At 43.0% G+C, this 20,083-nt stretch overlaps 1 protein-coding gene across 6 annotated transcripts in view; it reads right to left on the bottom strand.

Annotated features, from left to right (window-relative positions):
• Positions 1-20,083, bottom strand: part of LYPD6 (LY6/PLAUR domain containing 6) — a 118,979-nt gene that overhangs the window by 69,764 nt on the left and 29,132 nt on the right. For 3 of the 6 annotated variants that reach the window (XM_054722920.1, XM_054722918.1, XM_054722917.1), the window contains one exon: positions 1,183-1,236. The exons of the other annotated variants lie outside the window; for them this stretch is intronic. In XM_054722920.1, the coding sequence (XP_054578895.1) occupies positions 1,183-1,207 (25 nt within the window). In that variant the 5' untranslated portion in view covers positions 1,208-1,236. The remainder of the gene's footprint in view (positions 1-1,182; positions 1,237-20,083) is intronic. 6 annotated transcript variants of the gene reach the window in all.

Here is a 20,083-nt window from a genome sequence, read left to right as displayed (position 1 = left end):
CACCTTCCAAAATAAAAATAGGAACATGTGATTCTCAACTTCAAATCCTTCAATGCCTCTATCAAATACAGGGTAGGGCAAAGGGAGGTTTACAATTGTTCATATGGAAAATCTATATATATAAAAGCCTAAGCGACCATTACGACTCAGAATGCGTTGGCCTGAGAGAGCCATGAAGAGGACTCAATTCACAAGACTAAAAGTATGAAAACATTTGCTTCCCTCTCCTACTATCCACACTCAATCACAGAAGCTGCCCTTGATTTTACTCATTTCGAAGACACATTTTGTTCAGATGTTCATATGGGGACTGAGAGTTAATACAAATATAGAGAAGCTCAATCTAAGGAAGGCGCAGGCTTTCTGGAAGAGCACCTCAGCGTTGCTGGGGGAACAGTGTCACTGTCATGGCTGGTGCACCGATAGTTTCACCTTTCGGTCTTGCCAATTGCCAGTGCAGCCCCTCGCCTTTCCCGGACACAAGGTCCTGCAGTTCTGATGGGGGTGGGGCAGAGTGCTATATTTTCATAACGGGGAGCAGCATGCTGGTGGATCAGCCTTCCTTTTTGTGACTACATGCAAAGGTGATTGGAAGAGACTCCCAGTCTCCACAAATGCATCTCCCCATGTTCTCAATGTACCAGTATGTCATTGTTTATACTCAACAGGTAGCCAGTGTGCATGAGGATCGCAGGCAGCCATCTGCTGCCTGGCGGCCAGCTGCCACCCAGAGAGGGATGTTAGTTTTGTTCTGCCAGAACCTCCCATCCAGTGCTGACTACCGCACGCCTTACATCCATTCTCTCCCTTTTCAGAAATTCCATTAGCCTTCAGATCTGTTCTAAAATGCCTATTTTCTGAGTCATTGCTCTTTGCTAAATGAGAAGGCATGGTTCTTCATACTGCCAGCATCATCCTGTGCTACCCGCCTCCTTGTTTTCAGCAGGTGGGAATATGTCCATAAGCAAGGGCCATAATTTCCCTCTGGGAAGCAGGTATTCAAATCCCCACTCTGAGGCTGATAATAAAAGATCTGTTTCTACCCTCAAGGCTGCACTCTGCAATCAGGCTTCTTTTGGGGAGAACAGTTTCTCGCAGCTGAAGGCAAGAGGATGTTATCAATGAGAAGCAGACAATCAGGACCTTCCATGTCAATAAGTATTATTAAAATTTAAAGCTCACAGCAGATGAGGAATCTGGAAACCATCTCACGAAGAGGGGCACATTCCTAGGCATCTGTAATGGAAACAAAAATGCTCTAAATCTACTAGTAAGTGCAATCGGAAACAAAACCGATTACCCTGCCATTACTGTTCTGAAGATGGTCCTTTCCTTGTAATTATAACTAAGTTCAGGTTAGTCCTCATTCTTCACGAAGGGGTAACTTCCCCCGCATGCTATTTATCTTTTTACAGAAGATTCAAAAGGTTAAAATATATGGCTTAGGTTTTAAGGACATTTTCATTTTGGAAAACATAAGGCAATTATAATAGTTAATTACATGTTTGGGGGGAAATTCTTGCTGTGTTGCCAAGATGTATTTATTTAGTTGTGCCTGGGGAATAGAGGCTTTGGGGAACAGTGGCCAATGTTCTAGAACCAAGTGCTGCCTTAACTGTCCAAAGGAAGTTCCCACCCCAGTCTCCAAAGCAGGTATTTCTCATGTTTTCTCTCTTGCTCATGCTCTCGCTCCATATACATAAAGACAAATGTACAATTTCTTTTCAGTGCCAAATAAAAATCACCCCCCTCTCCCTCCCACTTCCCCGTAGTTCTTCTGTTTTGCAAAGAGCACAAACAATGAAGGCTTGACTTCTATCTTTAGTAATCATGGGGAAAGAAAAAATTCCATATCTATACAAAAGCAGTGCAATTGCTTTCACTGAATTCACTGGTCATTTCAGTATAAGAAAATAAATCGCCCCAATTGCCTGGCTGAAAAGACCAGTTTAAGTCCTTGAATTCTAACAGGAAGCTCACTAAGGTAGCCCTAGGCAGATGTGACCGATATTAGGACTCTGTTGCTGGTTATCCAAATTGCCAGTTTCTTTTGCAAACTAGGGCTTATTTCTGGTTAATACTGTTAATTCAGTGTGTCCTTCCTGGGGGCTTAGCAGAAGACGTGTGCCTTTCAGATGTGTCTTGCTCTGAAAGTTGCAAGCAGAGAGGGCCCGTGAGGTTGGTCAGCTGAGTTTATGCACAGTGAATAACATGAGGCACCTATGAATAGCCAACCTCACTTAGTCACACTCTGCCTCCTAGAACTTCATGAGCTCCCCCTTCAGGGAGAAGGAGGGACCCAAAGTGTAGCAAGGGGGATGGAGAGAAAATGAATGAATAGGTCCCCTGAAGCCACTTGAAGGTAGAGGGATGCTGTGTTTGCATCTGGACAGAGCCCCGTGGGGAGTGAGAGATATCTCATGGTCTAGTCACAGACAAGCATGGTGATATCTCGAGACAGGCTATTCCCTTTGGGCTACTTCCTCTGTGGTGCCAGCTGCAACACCAACACCAGCACCCAACTGTGGGAAGCTCCACGTCAAGTGGAATGTTGCCCTGACCAGTGCCCAAAACGGGGACCAGTGCCGGGCCTTTCCACAGGAACAAAGCAGATAATGGTGATGCCGATGCCATACCTACCAGAGAGGACATGAAGGAGACACATCCCTTAGAACTGCTTTCTCAATTCTCATGACAAACCAACACGGTCATCCAAGAATTTCTATAACGGATGCCACGTTGAGTTTTCTAAGTCACAGGCAAATGTCTAGGACTTGGTGATCAGAATACTTGGCCTTCCATTTACCAGTATATCGCAAATGGAAATGTCTCTCTACCTCAACACATAAAACTGGACCCTATATATTTTGCCTATTTCCTTAGTAAATAAAATATGAACATCTTATAATTGAGATGCTGTCAGAAAATGAAAACCTCACTATGAATGCTTAGATTGAGTAGCTTCTGCATTCAGTCAGTCAACAAATATTTAATGGGTTTCTACTGTGTGCTAGGAACAGTGGTGGTAACACAAGTAGGAATAGGAGATAGCCCTCACACCCGAGAAACTTGCAGCGTGGAGAAAATGAGCATTTAATGTGATGCTTACTACAGCATGGATTTTTTGAAGAGCACTATTGGACCATGAAGGAAGATTCAATGACTGTCTAAGGAAGTTAGGGAAGGCTTTGGAAAAGAAATGACACTTAATTTAGATCCTTAAGGATGAATACATGTTTTACAGTTGGAGAAAGAAGTGTAGGTCATAGTAAGCACACCTTCGTGGGGAAACTTAGTTGTATTACTTACTGGCCTATGTCATCCACTAGGAAATCATCACCACTGTTATCTAAAAACAAATGCATCAATGCTTTAAAATGAAAAGTTGTAAATTCGCTCCATGTATATTCAGTTTATTATATTTTTACCAAACAGGTTTCTTTCTATGGTATTGACATAGTTCATGGAAGGCCATGACCCATACTGACTGAGCAAGACAAATGCTTCTCTCATTCTAGTTTTCTTATACTTCTTCCTCTAGTCATCTTTCTTTGGGGTCTCTTTAGACTGAGCTTACTTTAATCTTTGGACTGCACATGTGGCAACATACATAATCTCAAGTCTCTCTGATGTTAAAGTAACATGTCAAGTTTCATTTTGAAGTACATTGATAAAGAGTCTAAGGGAAGGTGCATGAAAGCAATCACCTTACCTGAAAAACTGAATTATAACAATAATTAATGAGGCCAAAGATATGGCTGAGTTCAGCCTAGTGACAAATGAGCATGCTATCAGATAAACACCCATATTGGATAGTTTCTTACCCTAAACACATTTACTGACCTCCTAAACCCTGAGGCATTATTCAAGATGAGTCATCTGACACAGAAAACTTAATATTTTCATGTAATTTAAAAAGCACTTATTGGGCTTGGAATAATGGGAAAGTTTCAGAAGTAGAATAGTAGTGATGGTTTGACAGCACTGTGGAAATAATGAATGCCATTGAATTGTACAGTTTAAAATGGTCAATTTTACGTTATGTATATTTTACCACAATAAAACATAAGAGCACCCATTGTCACATTGTCTTTATAAAACAGATATTGATATTCAGAGTTATTTATTCTCACCATTTTCCTTAGGGAATATTTTAAAAGATCACCAGCAATTCTCTAGTTATTGCCATATGTACCAGGAAAAACCATGTGTAAAGTTTTAACAATATAAGAAAACCTCATCTATCTTAAAGAATTCCAGAGGGAGATTAGTCCACAATATTTTCATAACCTTTTCTTAAATTAATGAAGTAACATTATTAAAACATGCTATCAACTTGAGTAGTTACTACTCTTCCATAGACATTCATAAATTACTTCAATTTTTAAGTTTTTATGTCTGACTAAATTTTGTGCATAGTTAAGTTGTTCTGACACTAACTAAATCTTATACAAGATCAGAATCAAACTGTTGGAAGATTTAGAAACTACAGTGATTCATGATATAGTCAGTAACACCAAAATGAGATGCTGACTGATGTCAATGTGAGTGTCATAAAAGTGATTTAGGGTCGCAGAATCGGGTCTACTGGTAAAAGTGGGTAAAAAGAAGTAAGCAAATATCCAGAAGGTAGTGTATGTTGAAGAGTTAGTATAAGAGTCAGCATTTTGAGAAGGAGATGTAACAGTTGAAATTTATTAAACCAACTTCTAATAAGTACAATAGGAACATAACTCCAGGAATTGTGTATAACAATAAGAAATGATATAACAAATAACAATAGGAAAATAATTCTACCTTAGAAATTCTAATCATACTTAAAGGAAAATAAGAGATATTTTATCCCAATATTTCTTACACACATGGCACAATTAGTATCTTATGAGATGCAACTACAGAGTAAAACGAATACTTTCATACCTCTTTCCTATTTATAATAATACTTTGCACTTAAGGAAATTATAACTTCGCCATGTTAACAAAAGTATTTTTAAGATGTATTTATGATCTGGAAAGCAGCCAGAATTTCCATTAACAAAACTATGTTTTTCCTATTAAGTTAAGTCAATTTAATTTTTAAGTTCTGCAAGAATTTTCTCACCATTAAACTTGCTGTACATTGGACTAGGATTGAAGATGATGAAACTAGTTATGGACAAAGAATATTTAATCTGATCTTTTCTCTCCAGTACTATTCAGAGCAATAAAACATCAAAAAAATAAATAGAGATTTGGTGAAGTACTGTCATACCTGAAAATCATCACTAATTACCACTCATTTAAAAAGAGAAGCTTAATAGAAGAAAAGAATTCTAGACTGCCATTCAGAAGACCTAGATTTGAATCCCACACTTTGACTTCAAACTGTGATTTAATTTTTTATTGATTTTTAAAGAGAGACAAAGAAACAGAGAAACAGAGAGACAGAGAGAGAAAGAGAAACATTCATGTAAGAAAAAACATTTGCTTGCCTTCCACATGCACCCCAACCAAGGATTGAACTTGCAACCTGGGTATATGCCTGACCAGGATCAAACCCACCACCTTCCGGTGTATGGGAAGACACTCCAACTGAGCAATACCGGCCAGGGCCAAATTGTGTGATTTTAGAACACCCAACTTGGCCACCCCCCATTGTGTTGTTGGGATAATCAGCATATGAGAAAACACTTGGTAAATAGAACAGTACTGACAAATATGCATTAATACTGATAATAACACCCACCACCAGGATTAGAAATTCATCCACAACATTAGACATCAGTCCATTCATGGTCATGTTCTCCTGAATGACAATGTTATATCTTTTTTCTCTTCAATGTTCTACTTCCTCAAGCATCTGCCATTCTCTACAGTAGTGTCACTGTCTGTTGGAGACCTGTTCTCTCATTTTTCTGAGAAATTAGAAGAAATCAAAAAACAACTTCCACATGCTCTCACTACCATCTCTACCCACCTGCCAGAATCTGTGTCCACTTGGCCTTTCTTCTGCTACAGGGATGGAATGTCCATGTGCATAAAACAGGGCAACCTCTCCTGCAGGTCCTCTTTTCCCACCTGCATAACATGCAAGCAATTCTCCTCTCAGTATCATTCATTTTTGCTCTCTACCAGATCAGTACCAGCAGGGAAGATACTGCTGTTTCACCCATCTAAAGCTAGAAACAAAAACAATAACCCAAGAGTCCTCTTGACTCCAGTTCCCCTATTTATCTTCATTTTGCACCAAAAATTCTTCAAGAGTCATTTATACTTGTCTGCAGTTCCACTTTGTTTTAAACTCCAAACAAGCATTTTCTCCATTATTCCACCAAAACAATTATCATGGAGGCCACCTATGACCTCCAGGCTGCTGAATGCAATGGCCAATTCTCAGCCGTCATATTGATCTACTCCCAGCATCTGACATAACTCATCACGTCATCTTCATAAGCTTTTCTTTACTTGGAGCTGGGACACCTCTCTGTTCTGCTTTTCTTTCCTTTCCGATGGCTGGTGTTTTTGCCTTTCCTTTGCTGTTTCCTCCTCATGCCCATACTCATGATATTCAGAGTCCCAAAGGTCAGTCCCTAGGCCTCTTTTCTTTCCTAATCCTCATCCATCCTTTGCTGATCTCTTCCAGTCTGATGGTTTTAAATACTGTCTATGTGTGTTTTCAGCCTAGCTCTCTCCACTGAGCTACACACATCTGATCCAACTGTCTACTCAGCATTTCCTCGTGAAGTTCTAATGCACACAGAAAACTTAAAAGGTCCAACACAGAATTACTGAGCTGTCTCCAAGCGTAAGGGGACCCTACCTCTGTTAATCAATTCTCCACCTCTCCAGTCTTTCAGGTCAAAATGCTTGGAGTACCCTTGACTCCACTCTTGATCTCACACATATACTTTACCCATTCTCAAATAGTTAAAACATATCTATATTCCAACCTCTTCTCACCACTCCACTGCCCCATCACCTCTTAACTAGACTACTGTAATACCCTCCCACCTGGTCTCCCTGCCTCCACACTTGGCCCCTCTACAGTCTCTTCTCAGCACAGCAGGCAGTGATTCTTTTTAAAGAGATAGCAATTAATGGCTTTCCTCTGCTTATAACACTCCTGTGTCTCTCTCTCTCACTCAGAATGAAATCCAGAGACCTTACAAAGGCCTCCACCACACCATACAATGCAGCCCCCATGATCTTTCTGTCCACTGCTTGCTATTTCTCAAATGTGACAAGCTCCTGCCTCGGGCATTTGTACTTGCTCCTTCCTCTGTCAGGAATGCTCTTTTCTGAGACCCATATGGTTTGCTTCCTCACTTCTATCAAGTTTTTGTTCAAAGCCACCTTTCTGGTAAAGCCTTCCCTGACCTTATGGAAAACAGCAAATCTCTCCCCATCCGCCTGCTCTGCTTTATTTCTAAGCAATTCTGTACAGTACTTACTTTTCACCTACTACACATTATCATTTCTTTTGCTTGCTGTCCATCTCCCCCGATCCCGCAGAGGTAAGCTTCCCAAGGGTGGGGTTCTGTTTGCTGCTCCCTGCTTGCATTCCTGGCACTTAGTAGGTTATGCTTGATAAACATTTGTTGAACTAATGAATTGAATTATAGTCACTCATTAATAAATTATAATGAATTAATTATGGAGTTAGTCATAAAGGATCTCAGAGATCTAGTCATCCCTTACTTTGAAGTAGGTAAGAAGACAGCATCCCTTTTTCTAAAACACAACTGACCCCTAAAGGGCCACGACACACCTCAAATCTAAAGGAACAGAGCTGGCCTGGAGCACAGCTGAGCTCAGCGCAGGGCTCCCCCCTGCTCCGGGCCGCTCCTGAAATGGAAGACAGACCTAAAGCATCATGAGCTGTATCCAGGCAGGAGAATCAATGGGAATCAATTCCCCTGCTGCTGATTTTGGTTGAACCTCATAGAAGGTTGATCCAGAATTTTTTCAAATACTAATTATTAAATGGAGGCCTATTCCACTCCACGAAGCATCCTTTGGTCAGATACATTTTATCCCCATCATTTTACCATCAAACATTTAAGGTGAGTGGTTTGTCAGGATCGGGCTCCCAATGGTCTTCCAGTTTTGAACAAAAGGCCAGAGGCAGATGCTGATGCATAGGTCCGGGTGGTGGCTGACAGGCTCCGCTTTAGCTACTTTCCTCCTGTTCTTGGGCGCAAGTCCTTCAGCTCCCACTGGCTCCCAATTTACAGCTGCTCATCTGGTACCAAACCGGCTGTGGCCTGAATTTACTCTCTGATGACGTCTCTTATGCCCCAAGTTGAGGGAGCCCCTCTACCACACAGACACACCTTCCTGGTTGCTCAACCAACCCAAACTGGTTCATAAAACACCCAAGAGTCCCTTAGAGAGCAGGTTTCTGAATGAATATCTTCTTCAACTGGACCAAGATGACCATTAAAATGTTTGCTAATACTCAGTACCCTCAAATAGGCTCACTCTCTTACAAAATTCAGTTAATCATGCAGTCAGTACTTTTTGAGTATTTATATTCTCTGCAAGACACTTTGCAAAACACTGTGGAGAAAACAGAGATGTAGGCACGAGATTCCTGGGTGGGGCAGTAAGACATACATTGCAAGACAAAACACACTGTAAAGGTGAGCGAGAAACGCCCTGGAAACAGGAAGAGTGGGCTTGGGTGATGGAGACGGCAACTGTCAGAGGAGGTTTCATGCGGCAACTGCAGTGTGACCTAAGAGGCTATGTCATTGGAGGGGAAGAAATAAGGCTCATTAAATGCAAGGTAAATTGCTGAGTGTAAGACTTCCCTTGTAACTTCTGCAAACTCTCACTTAAAATCTGTGCAAAAAAACAAACACTCATCAAAAGCAGGAATCATATTATTCATTGCAGATAACAGGAACCATATTATACCTTAAAATATTTGTTAATAAATTAATGAATATTACAATAAGTTAAAATATTGCTGCTAAATTGACCACTTAAAAACAAGAGAACTTAATTGAAGTGACAGGACAAATACTGTTATTAAAAATTTGATCATGTAAACTCCGTTGACTCTTACTATGAATTAGCTATAGCTAGGAGAGTCATTCCTGAGAACAGGTAAAACTAGGCATCACTAGCTCCAGAAGATACATAATAAAAAGAGGCAAAATGTTGATGAACTGTGTTTGCTGGATTCCCAGGGTAAGGCCCTGGGGTGTGGTGCATGGGAGACACTTGGTGCCTGTGTGATGAATGAATGTAGAGGCTGAGGGAGGCTCCAGGGCAAGAACAATGAGAAAGCCAGTGAACAAAGATGATGATACAAGACTGAAAGGATCAGAGGGGCCCCCACATAGTTTCCCTGGCTTTGCCTTTCTACACGTACATTATCACGGGGCCTGTGAGAGTCACTGAGCCATCGCCAGGTCAGAGCCCGCGTCTGGGAGGAGAGCTCTGGTCTCCGGCTGCACCCCTCCCAATCTGATTCAGCAGCTCCTGTGCACGGCGTCCCCCGCCACCTGGGACCTGTTCGGCAAGGACTGTTTTCTCAAGTCATTAAGCAAAGCAGGCAGACTCCTGCATGGTCTCCTTGCACCAAAACCTGCCAACTCACCCAAGAGACCACATTATTCGGCATGTTTCCCAAAAAAAAGGAAGAAAAAAGAGGTATCTACTTTGCCACAGGAAAAAATCAGTTGCTTAATTCAAAGTAGAAGAGACTTCAGCCTTTTTGCAGACAAAGTCCTAAACCAGGGATCATCAGGTTTCTTAGCAGCAGCGGCCTAAACCCAGTAAGACAGTGGGATCCTGCAGTGGATGGCTCATATAGCCATGGCCATGTGCAGCAGAAGTCTGATTTCACGCCGTCTCCTGGCACCAGAGGGACAAAGGAGACAGGAAGGCCCAGTGTTGGGGGACTGCACTGTGGACAATCTGTACAGACCCAGAGAGAGCAGACAACTTGGTACTGTTCTGTATTAATTAAATGGAGTTAGTCAGAACTGCACCTACCACATCCCAGGTTCCAAGTGAGGGGCAGTAGCAACAGTTACACGCGGGCTCTGCTGTCATTTCTAAGGATTTCAGATATAACTTCTGCTTCCTGTGAGCTGTGTGATCTTGGATTAAGTTGCTTATCCCAAATGAGATATTGCACAGAAAGCGAGCAGGACAGTGGGGGGAAGGGGAGGAGAACATGGTGAGCACCTGGCAATGTATTATTATTAGATCTTTTACAGATACATGGCATCTAATGAGAACACATTTTTGCATTACATTTAAATAATACAATTAATTGCAGTTAATTATCATAACAACCCTGCCAAGTAGTTATTATTAGCAGAATTTTTCAGATGGGGGTTCAGATATATCTGGTTCCAGCCTGTGCTCTTAACCATCCCTCCAGTGGGTTTTCCAGATTAGAAGGGCCCCACCTACTAAGCAATGAAGAAAAAAGTGCCAGGTCGATGTGGTGGGTGAGGGACCGCTATCTATTTATTTTAACAGTCTTCAGATGAACTTCGGGGCACACAAATAGATTGCATAATGTGAGTCAACAGGCAGAAAGCGCTTCCATATTGCCAAGTTAGAGAGATGTTTCTTTTGTACCCGTTTTAGATTGGGAATCTGAAGAGTTCATCTGCAGGGCTGTTTTCCAGGGTCTCCAAAACAGACCCAGAGCAAACCACACATTTCAGGCAGACACTACTGGACGCCAGCTTCTGTTGTTTCAGCCCCACAGCAGTTTCCATGCCAGCATGCAGACCTTTTGTGTTTTCGCAGCTCTATCCTGAGCCACGTTTGTTTAGGTGTGTTCACTATCTCCAGCTCAGCTGCCTCCGCTCCGGCTAAAATAACACTTGGCTTATGTGCTGAGAAAATGCTGCAGTTGTAATTTTGCAGTGGTAGCGTTTCTGGAACTAGATGCCCAATTCCATATGCTTTGCATATTTATGACATTGTTCTCTTTAGTAATATCCTGTATAACTCTTTCACATCTCAGTCCTAGGGCTCCCCTCCATCCCAGCCACACTCTCTTTTTGGAGTCCCCCCCACTCGATCTGTCAAACTCCTTGCCTCTCTGCAATACTAAAGAACAACAATAGCAATAATAATAACAAAATGGTCCCTTCAAGGCATTTAGGAAGGAATTTCTACTGTCTTGGTACCAGTTATAGCAATGGGCCTTAAGAAAGCATGATGGAAGGGGCAGGGAAACAAGAGTGTGCGAATAGCAAGAGCAGAACTCCACTTTCCTGATTCTGTTTAGGAAAAGGTACTTTCTAAATCTTGCCTGAGATCATTGCAACCCCAGGGTCCAAGAACACATGAATTTCCTGGGCTTTACTTTTATCACGCCCAGACAGGGAGCAGGACCCCATCTTTAGCAGGTAATCAAAAAGCAGGAGACATCATTCTCGTCAACTTACCTTCAGAAGAAAAGAAACCTCTCACTCAAGTTTCTCCCCACTCACCCCTATATGTGCATCCAAACAGCTTCATGTCTCAGTCTCTCCAAATCCCAGAATAATTTGGTTTGATGCTACCTGTATGTCGAAGTTCACAGTGCCACACTCTGGTACTTACTTGTAGGGCTCGTTCGTGCCGATGAAAAATCCTCAACAAATCAAGGCAAGTCTTGTTTAGGCCACTGCCAAAATGAATCCACAACAACTCCATCCCCATCTAAGAAGGATGTGCAAAGGCCTTGTGATTCTAATCTAAAGCAAACCCGGAGGTGTGTGAAATAGCTCTTCTGATGGGTCATGGAAGCACCCCTAAGTTTCCCTATACCCTTGAAGACTCAAGTTCACCTGGACCAAGATGGACACCAACCTCCCTTGAAACCTTGGCACAGTGCCAAAACTAATTAAGTGTGAAAATAGTGGAAATGAGGTGCTTTCTTTCAATATTTTCTCCCCTAGGTCATCGCAGCACATTTTCTTGCATGCAAAAAATACAAAATATATAGTGTAATATATGTTACATATAATACTTTGTAAATATGACTATGCTGTAAAATCAAATTTGTCCTAAAAATATTAACCACATCTAGTGAAAGCCACCTTCCCATTAAGCAGGATGTTAACTCTTTCCCCCTCAACACTAGTACTTTATATATATACTATATAAAGAACCTCACTATAGATTTGACTTTGCAATTCTCAGCAGTTGAATAATATGAAATTTAATACAGGTCATTTCTCTTAAGAGCCTGAGACTCAGAAAGAAAAGCAAGAGAAAGGAGATTGTCAGGGACATATTTTCCATTCAGTGTAATATTATTCAATGTTTAATATCCCCTGGGCATCCACTACTTCCTGGGCTCAAGGTAATGTTCAAATCATTGCCACCATTCCCAGGATTGTGGAGCACGCAGGTCTAAGGCCAGGTGTCACCATGACTCACAAGGATGTTAGAGTCACTTCTACCCTGCACTTGTCAAAGTTATTGACCAAAGCAATAGAACACATCCTATCTAATAAAGAGGTAATATGCTATTTGACCCTCACGCCATCGCAAAGATGGTGGCACCCACAGCCAATAAGGAGAATATGCTAATTGACCGTCCCGCCCTTAAAGATGGCAGCGCCCACAGCCAATAAGGAGGGAATATGCTAATTGACGGTCCCACCCTCAAAGATGGTGGTGCCCACAGCCAATAAGGAGAGAATACGCTATTTGACTGCCATGCCCTCAAAGATGGCAGCGCCCACAGCCACAAGATGGTGATGCCCAGTTCCCTCAGCTCCTCAGCCACCCAGGGCTGGCCCAAAGCACAGGCAAGCCTCGGATGGTGGCTGCCCAGCCACCCAGGGCCACCGGAGGCTCAGGTAATCAGGGCCAGCTGAGTGATGGAGAAGTCACCTCCCCCTGATCGCCAGATCGCCTCCTGCCCCTGAGGGCTCCTGGACTGTGAGAGGGGGCAGGCCAGGCTGAGGGACGCCCCCCTCCAGTGCACGAATTTTCATGCACCAGGCCTTTAGTCATATTCATAAAACACTCCCTACGCTGAAGACCAGGACATAATAATTTTTCTCCTGTCTTTTTCAACTATGCATTTAGGTCAACAAAACAGTATGTTTGACTTCTGAAATAATGCGGCATGAACGCTGACTCCCTGGATTCTTTCCATTACCGAGACTTCTGAAATAAGTTTAAGAAAAGATGCTGGTCATTTAGCCCAGGGGGATACTTAGCTTCAATATCAGGTGGAGAAAATCTAAATTTCCCAAGAAAGTTCACTCAGTACTTTGCCCTTTAAAGCAATATGAATCAAGCCTCATGCAGTTCATTTCTGCATGGGGGCAGGAATGGACCGTGAAAATGATCTCTTTAAAAATCTTACTGAGTAAACATATGGACTTGAAAATAACTTCCCATAGCACTTTCTAAATTCAATTTCTTTGACTAAAACAACTAAGAAACTGGGGCCCCAATTAGTCCCCTTTACATTGCACTGTAGAATTAAACTTCTATTTAATTGTTATTGCAAAATTAAATGTTACATAGACGATTGATGTTTTGAATATACAGCTAAAGCAATAAATATGCTGCAAGGGGGAAAAATCCATCTTTGCCTCACTCTAGTGTGGTTTCTACCAACCCAGCTCCACATAAACTATTCATGTGAGGGGACCTATGGCCTCCGTGCCACTAAATCCAAATGAGAATTTCAGTCCTCAACTTACTTGACTTTCAACATCATCCAGTTGACCTCCCTTAGCTTCTGGACACACTCTTCCCTCAAATGCCATGCACTGCATCGCAGTCTCCTTACTATCCTTCTGCCTCACCATTTTAGCCTCTGGCCCCGACTCCTCCCCTGCCTGACCTCTACAAGTGGCAATTCCCCAGGGCAGAGTCCTGGAATCTCTTCTTCCAACTCTACACTGTCTGCAAAGTGATCTCATGCATTCCCATTGCTATCCTACAGCAGCAATGCTCACATTTATAACTTCAGCCCAGACCTATTTTCTGACTCCAGAGGCATTTATTTAATTACCTACTTGTCATCTATAAGGCTGGCTCGCAGGCATCTGAAACTTAACATGTCTCCAGTTGAATTCTTCATCTCCAGGCAATGGCCCTCCATCCATCCTACTGCTCCTGAATCTTGGGAGTCATCCTCAACACCTCCTTCTCTCGCAGCCCACTCATTGCTCTGTCTCATTCTCTCTCCCACCACCACCTAATCCAACAGCCCACAGTCTCTTGCTGAACTGCATCAATGGTCTCAAACCATTGTCACTGCTTTCACTTTTGTCCCTTCCCATCCTTTCTCCAGCAACAAGCAGAGGGAGCTCTTCAAAGAACAAATCTGATCGTGTAACTCTGCGCAATATTACAACCTTCCAAAGGTTTGCACAGAGGATCTATGACAAAGTCTGTGACCTTGGAGAATGATGGCATACCTCCTAGATGCGAATATTTGTTTTCTTTTTCACTGATGAATGTTTACATATGTATGTCCCTGTGTAACTACCACCCAGAGCAAGACACAGAACATTCCCAACACTCCAGAAAACTCAGGTCCCTGTTCTGTCCCCACCCTCTGCAGTGGTGACCATGATTCTGGCCTTCGTTACAATGGATTAGTTTGGGCTCTTCTTAAACATCATATAAATTGGTTAATAAAGATGAAATTTGTTAACTAAACTCTTCAAATTCTCCTGTAAATTAATTATTCAATCAGCTTTAAGACAATAACATCATGAAGTCACCTGGAGTCAGGTGTGCTCTAGGGTCTCAACTCCCCCAAAGAGCTTGTTAGTTAACAAGTGAGAATGAAATCCACGTAGCACTCCAGATTAAGCTGGCCCCATGAATTGTCCCTCAGTACTTAGGATGACACAGGGACTATTACTTCTACTCTTGGGCTTTGAGCCAGTCTGGATAACTAATCTGCTAGGCAAATTCAGTCAAAGGAAGAACTCTTTCCATTCAAATGGAGACTTCAAAGTGATAAAAATGTGACACATGAGCAAAGGGTACAGTTACAATCTCAACAGATGAATGGGACTTTATTAGGCTCAAGGTCTTACTGGGAGAGTTGTGTTCCAAGTATTAGGAATTAAGGAGGATGGGCTGTGGTGGGGCAGCTTAAAGCCAAATAAAGCCTCACCTGCACCCATTCACCATTAAAATTCCACCCCGGAGGAAGGCTATCAAATCTCTACTTTCAAGGTGCAGTCCCAGGTCTTGTCCCTCTGTCCAGAATAAGGGCCAATTCCAATAAACAGCATAGGGAAGCCAAGCCCCTGGAATGCATCTCCTGAGAGTTTATTATGCCTCTTGCTGAACTGCAAAGAGACCTCTCCCAGGGTTTGGAATTTCTGAAGCTTGTGAGGGGAGGGAGGAGAGGGAACAGTAAAAAGGCCAGGGACTTGTTTTTGCTTCCTTGATGGTCCAATACTCCTCCCTAGGATCAAGAAGAGAAATCCTAAAGCTAAAATTAGGATTCACTGAGAATATCTTGGAGACTTGACCAAAGCCTGGAAAAATTAATGTCTTGCCAAGCATCCCTCTACTGGAGGGTCTTGTGCTCTACACCCTTTGGCACCAGTTAGACATCTGCTGATCCTATCAGCTGATGAGACCTGCTGATGCCAGCCAAGTGCCAGGCATGAGTTTTGATGGAACGAGTCCTGACACATGGAAGACACTCCAAAAACATTGGTGACTGTTCCCATGAAGGAATTCCCACAACCAGTTTTGCTTCCTAAACATAAAAGAGACACAGAATTGCTTTCTTTGCAGTCTGAAGTGTCAGGAGAGTGGAGGGAAGCAGAGGATAAGAAAGTAATTTGAGTAAAATCACCACCACCCATCCTTTTTGATGAACTAAGCCAGAGTACTACCTAGAGGAAAAATAGGTATGTCTTTAGAATATAGATTGACATATGACATAAATCCAACTTTCTCTTCCTTTCTGTATTGAAATTTCCCTTGAACCATATGGTAGTAAATTTCATTTAGCCTGGCTTAAGATGCATGGGAAAACCTTCCAGATCCTCTGGTGAATAACTCAACGGTTGGGAGTGCAAGCCCCAGGTAGGGCCAGGCATCCTCAGCTATGTTCTGTAGCAATGACTGTTGTGGAACTTGCCGTAAACCCACCTAAGACAGGATCCCAACCTTGCAGCCAAGAGTCAGCCCAGTGAGGAGGAAGATCATGGTGAAGAGATAGGAGAAGGCAAGTTTCTTAACCTGTACAATTGCAACCAGCCCTTGATCCATATTTTCGTTAGCTGCACTCACATTTTTTGAGTGTTTGCTCTTCACAGGATGCTCTTACTTAGGAACATGGAGGCATTAGCATTAAACAGGGACACTGGGTCCTAGTGGGGAGTCCTATAAAGAATACTCCGTCCTGGCTGCAGCTCTCCGTGTCAATCCCCGAGTGTATGAAATACCAAATACTGTTGCTGGCAAAGACATTCAATATACTTAAGGAGTGAGAGAAGAAGCTGGGGTTTTGTAGAATATAAATCATCCCTGGTACAGGGACCTGGACTTAATTTCTTGGCTGCCCATCCTCTTTACTCACCATCCAAATGATCTACACTGTAACCTCTTTCCTTCCTATCTTGGTGAGAGCGATGACCCCATTCCCCTCTGGGCTCATCCCTCCACCTGCAACCCCTCCCACACCCTCAGGAACTCATCCCTCAATAACACCTTCAATTCCAACTGAATGGCTTTCTTCCTTTTCCTCTACAGATAAGCATATCTGTGCCTTCCCAATCTAAATAAAAACCAACTGAAAGATTCCCCTTTTATTTTCACATAACTAGCCAACTCAGTCATCAACTCTTCTTAAACTCGACCACTCTGTGAGGTCAGAGGCATCTAACACCATGAACCACTTCCTCCTCCTTGGAACTCCCTCCTTGTCTGTCCCTCCTGACCCCAGTCTCTACTAGTTGTGCTGTCTTTGGGGCAGATCACAGTATGTGTGATTCTTTCTCTAGAGGCTGACCCTGGCAGGAGAGGGCTTTTGTTAGCCATATTGGTACTGCAAGGCCTCATGGGCACCTGCCCAAGACAGAAAAACTAGAATAACTCTCCCAGGGTTGAGGGGCAATCAATCAGATTGGTGATGTCATTGAGGGAGGTTCAAACTCAGGAGCTATGGGGTGTGTCACTTGCACAGAGCAGCAGAAAGGGATGGCATTTGGATACAAAGAAGACACAGCCTTGCTGAGATAGGACAAACTAAGAATGACAGATTCTTGCTGCTTGTAGTCATCCTGGGGTCCCTAGATCCAGAGTCTCGAGTGCACTCAGATACCTCCTCAGCCTTCTGATAAACCCTAGAAACTTATTTTCCTGTTTGAGCCAGCTGTGTGGGTTTCTGTGGCCTGCACCCACAGGAACGTTGATTACTACACCCCATCCTTCTCCTCCTCTCTTACGGTTTACTCTTCCCACCCAAATGCAGGTATCATGGGACTCCACCCCTAGCTCTTATCTTTCCCGAGCCTGTATATTCTTTCTTGGTATCCTCCATGCACCCAGCTATAACTGCCACCTCTGGAAGGATCACTCTGAAATTTAAGTCACTGGACCAGACCGCTTTTCAGAGCTACTGACCAGTACACCCTGAACACTGCTCATCTCTGCCTGGATGTCCCACAAGTCCCTAAAAATTACTAATTACAAACCTGAATTCAAATGTATTGCTTTTCCAATACTTTGTAGACTGATGAATGACCCGACCCCACCGCCCACCAGGTCACCTAAGTCAGACATCTGAGGCAAGCTTCACTTCTCCCTCCGCCACACCCTCCACAGTCCATTCAGTCTCCACGTCTTCATGATTCTGCACCCTTAGGATTTCTTAAATGTATCCTCTCCTCTCCATTCTGACTTCATTGTATTTGAGACCCCATCACTTCATCCTACTTGGCCTTCTGATCTCCTAACACCCCTCTCTAAAACATAAAACTGGTTGAATTATCCCTGATTCTTTCAAGGTAAAGGCCAAATTCCTTGGAACAGTACCCAAGAACTCTGGTCATGATTAGACTCCTGCCTCCTTGCCAGCCGCATCTTTCACCACCTTGCCGTGGGCCTGGAAATTCTGTCCACATCAAACAACTTGCAGTTTCCTAAGATCCCAAACTTCCCCCTGCCCATGAGCCTTTACACCTGATGCCCCACCCTCTCTGCAGGGCCTGCCCACATTTCTTCAAAGGTTAACTCAACTAATTCCACTCAGTATCACCTCTCCCAGGAAGCCTTCCTTGAATGTCACCTAAGGCTCACTCACCTACACTTTAGGCTTACCATCTCTATTCTCACAATCCCCTTCGTATAACTTTATCACAGGCCTTTGATGCCATTTCATAATCAGCCACTTCCATCTGTGTCTCTTCCACAAGACTGTAAGTTCCTTCAGGGAAGAAAGTATGCCTTTCTTGGATTTTTATTCATAAAGCCTGCCGTTCAAAGCAGGCTTTCTGGATATCTTGTCCTGGAGAGTCCAGCAGGACATGAATGAGAGAAGAAAAGTGAGACTGTCCTGACCCAGAATACATTATTTTCCTTCTGTTCCAGCTTTGAAAAGGAAAAGGTGAGGGTATGTTTCCACCATTGTTTTGATAGAGCGCTGAGGCTTTTACTTTCTCTTGCTTGAGGTAGCTGGAGGAGGTGGTTCTCTGTGTCCTTACTTCCAGAGTGGCTTTGTCATGCTCCCAGAAGTGCTGGCTCAGGGCTGCAGAACCCAGTTCAGCAGAAAGTACTGGCAAAGGCTCTGGAAATAGTTTAATTCAGAAAAGACAAGGTCCCTTCCCTCAAAGAACACAAGGCCCTAAGGCTGGTTGGAATGGAGCCCTGTATCTCTTTGGCAGAGGATTCCAAGTGGCCCCTTCCGGTATTAATGCCCTGTGCTGACTCATCCCTTTTCAGTGTAGGCTGGTCATGTGACTTGCTTCTAACCAATAAAAGATGGCAAAGGTGATGGGATCTCTTCATAGCTGACTGTACCTCTTAATGGATTGGATGAAGCAAGTTGCAAAGTTGGGGAGGCCCACATTCTTTATTATGTGGGCCTCCCCAACTTTGCAACTTTTTGCAAGCCTCCAAAGCAGCTAGGAACTGAGGCCCTCCGTCCAAAAACTGAAGTATTCAACAACCACCTCTGCTGGGAAGTGGGTCCTACCCCAGCTGAGCCTTCTCATGAGATCCCAGCCCTGGCTAACAACTGATGGCAGCCTTGGAAGAGACTGAAACAAAAACCCACCCAAGTCATACCCTACAGACGGTGTGAGGTAATAAATACCTGCAGGTTTAAGTCACCCACTTGGAGCAGAATGTTATGCAACAAAAGATAACTAATGCAATCTGCTTTCTCCCCACTGAAAACCTTGCTACCCAGAAAACAAAAATCTTCCATTTTCCAGAAGATTTAAAACAAGAAAGCCACCATCCACTAAATGTTTAACTAAAAATGAAACACCTTCTAAACACAAGATTTTAAACCATTTTCGTATTCTAAAAGCTGAGGCTAAAGGAATCCACACAAGACATAGTGTAAAATGAAAGGGGAAGGAAAGGAAACATGGTTAAAACTTGTAAGGGCTCTGGAGAAAACTGGAGGCCCGTTGGTTTATTTAACTTTTAAATCTTATTACATTTGCTAGATGCATGTTAGCATTCGTGGTTCATTTGGTTTTATTCTGACTTCTATAAATAGGCGCTCTATGAGCCTTGATAAACGACTTCAAATCTTGCTTGACTTCACTAAAGAAATTAGCATGTTAATCTTAAAAAACCCTACCCAGAGAAATGAATGAGAGCCTCATTTTCCACCACTGCCTACTCCCCTGCAAGTACACCTCCCCCAATTCCTGGGCCCCTCCCTGCCAACCTTGTTCTTTTCCTTGGCTCTGCAGTTTATAAATCTGGCATCCACTCAAATCACTCAGATCTGGTTCTCTTGCGAAAACAAACAGAAGCTACCTGGGGCCTTTGATTCCCACTCATTTACATTCTTTCCATGCCAAGGGTCAGAGGATGTCAGAGTTGGTGGCAGCCAGTCAAGCCCAGCATTAGGCGTCCCTTATCTACCAATGCAGTGTTTTTGAACATGACAGCATTTATTTCT

The sequence above is a fragment of the Eptesicus fuscus genome, chromosome 11 (genome assembly GCF_027574615.1).
Source record: "Eptesicus fuscus isolate TK198812 chromosome 11, DD_ASM_mEF_20220401, whole genome shotgun sequence".
NCBI classification, from domain to species: domain Eukaryota; kingdom Metazoa; phylum Chordata; class Mammalia; order Chiroptera; family Vespertilionidae; genus Eptesicus; species Eptesicus fuscus.
The sequence above is the reverse complement of the archived record's forward strand: the minus strand, read 5'-3'. Positions and strand labels throughout refer to the sequence as shown.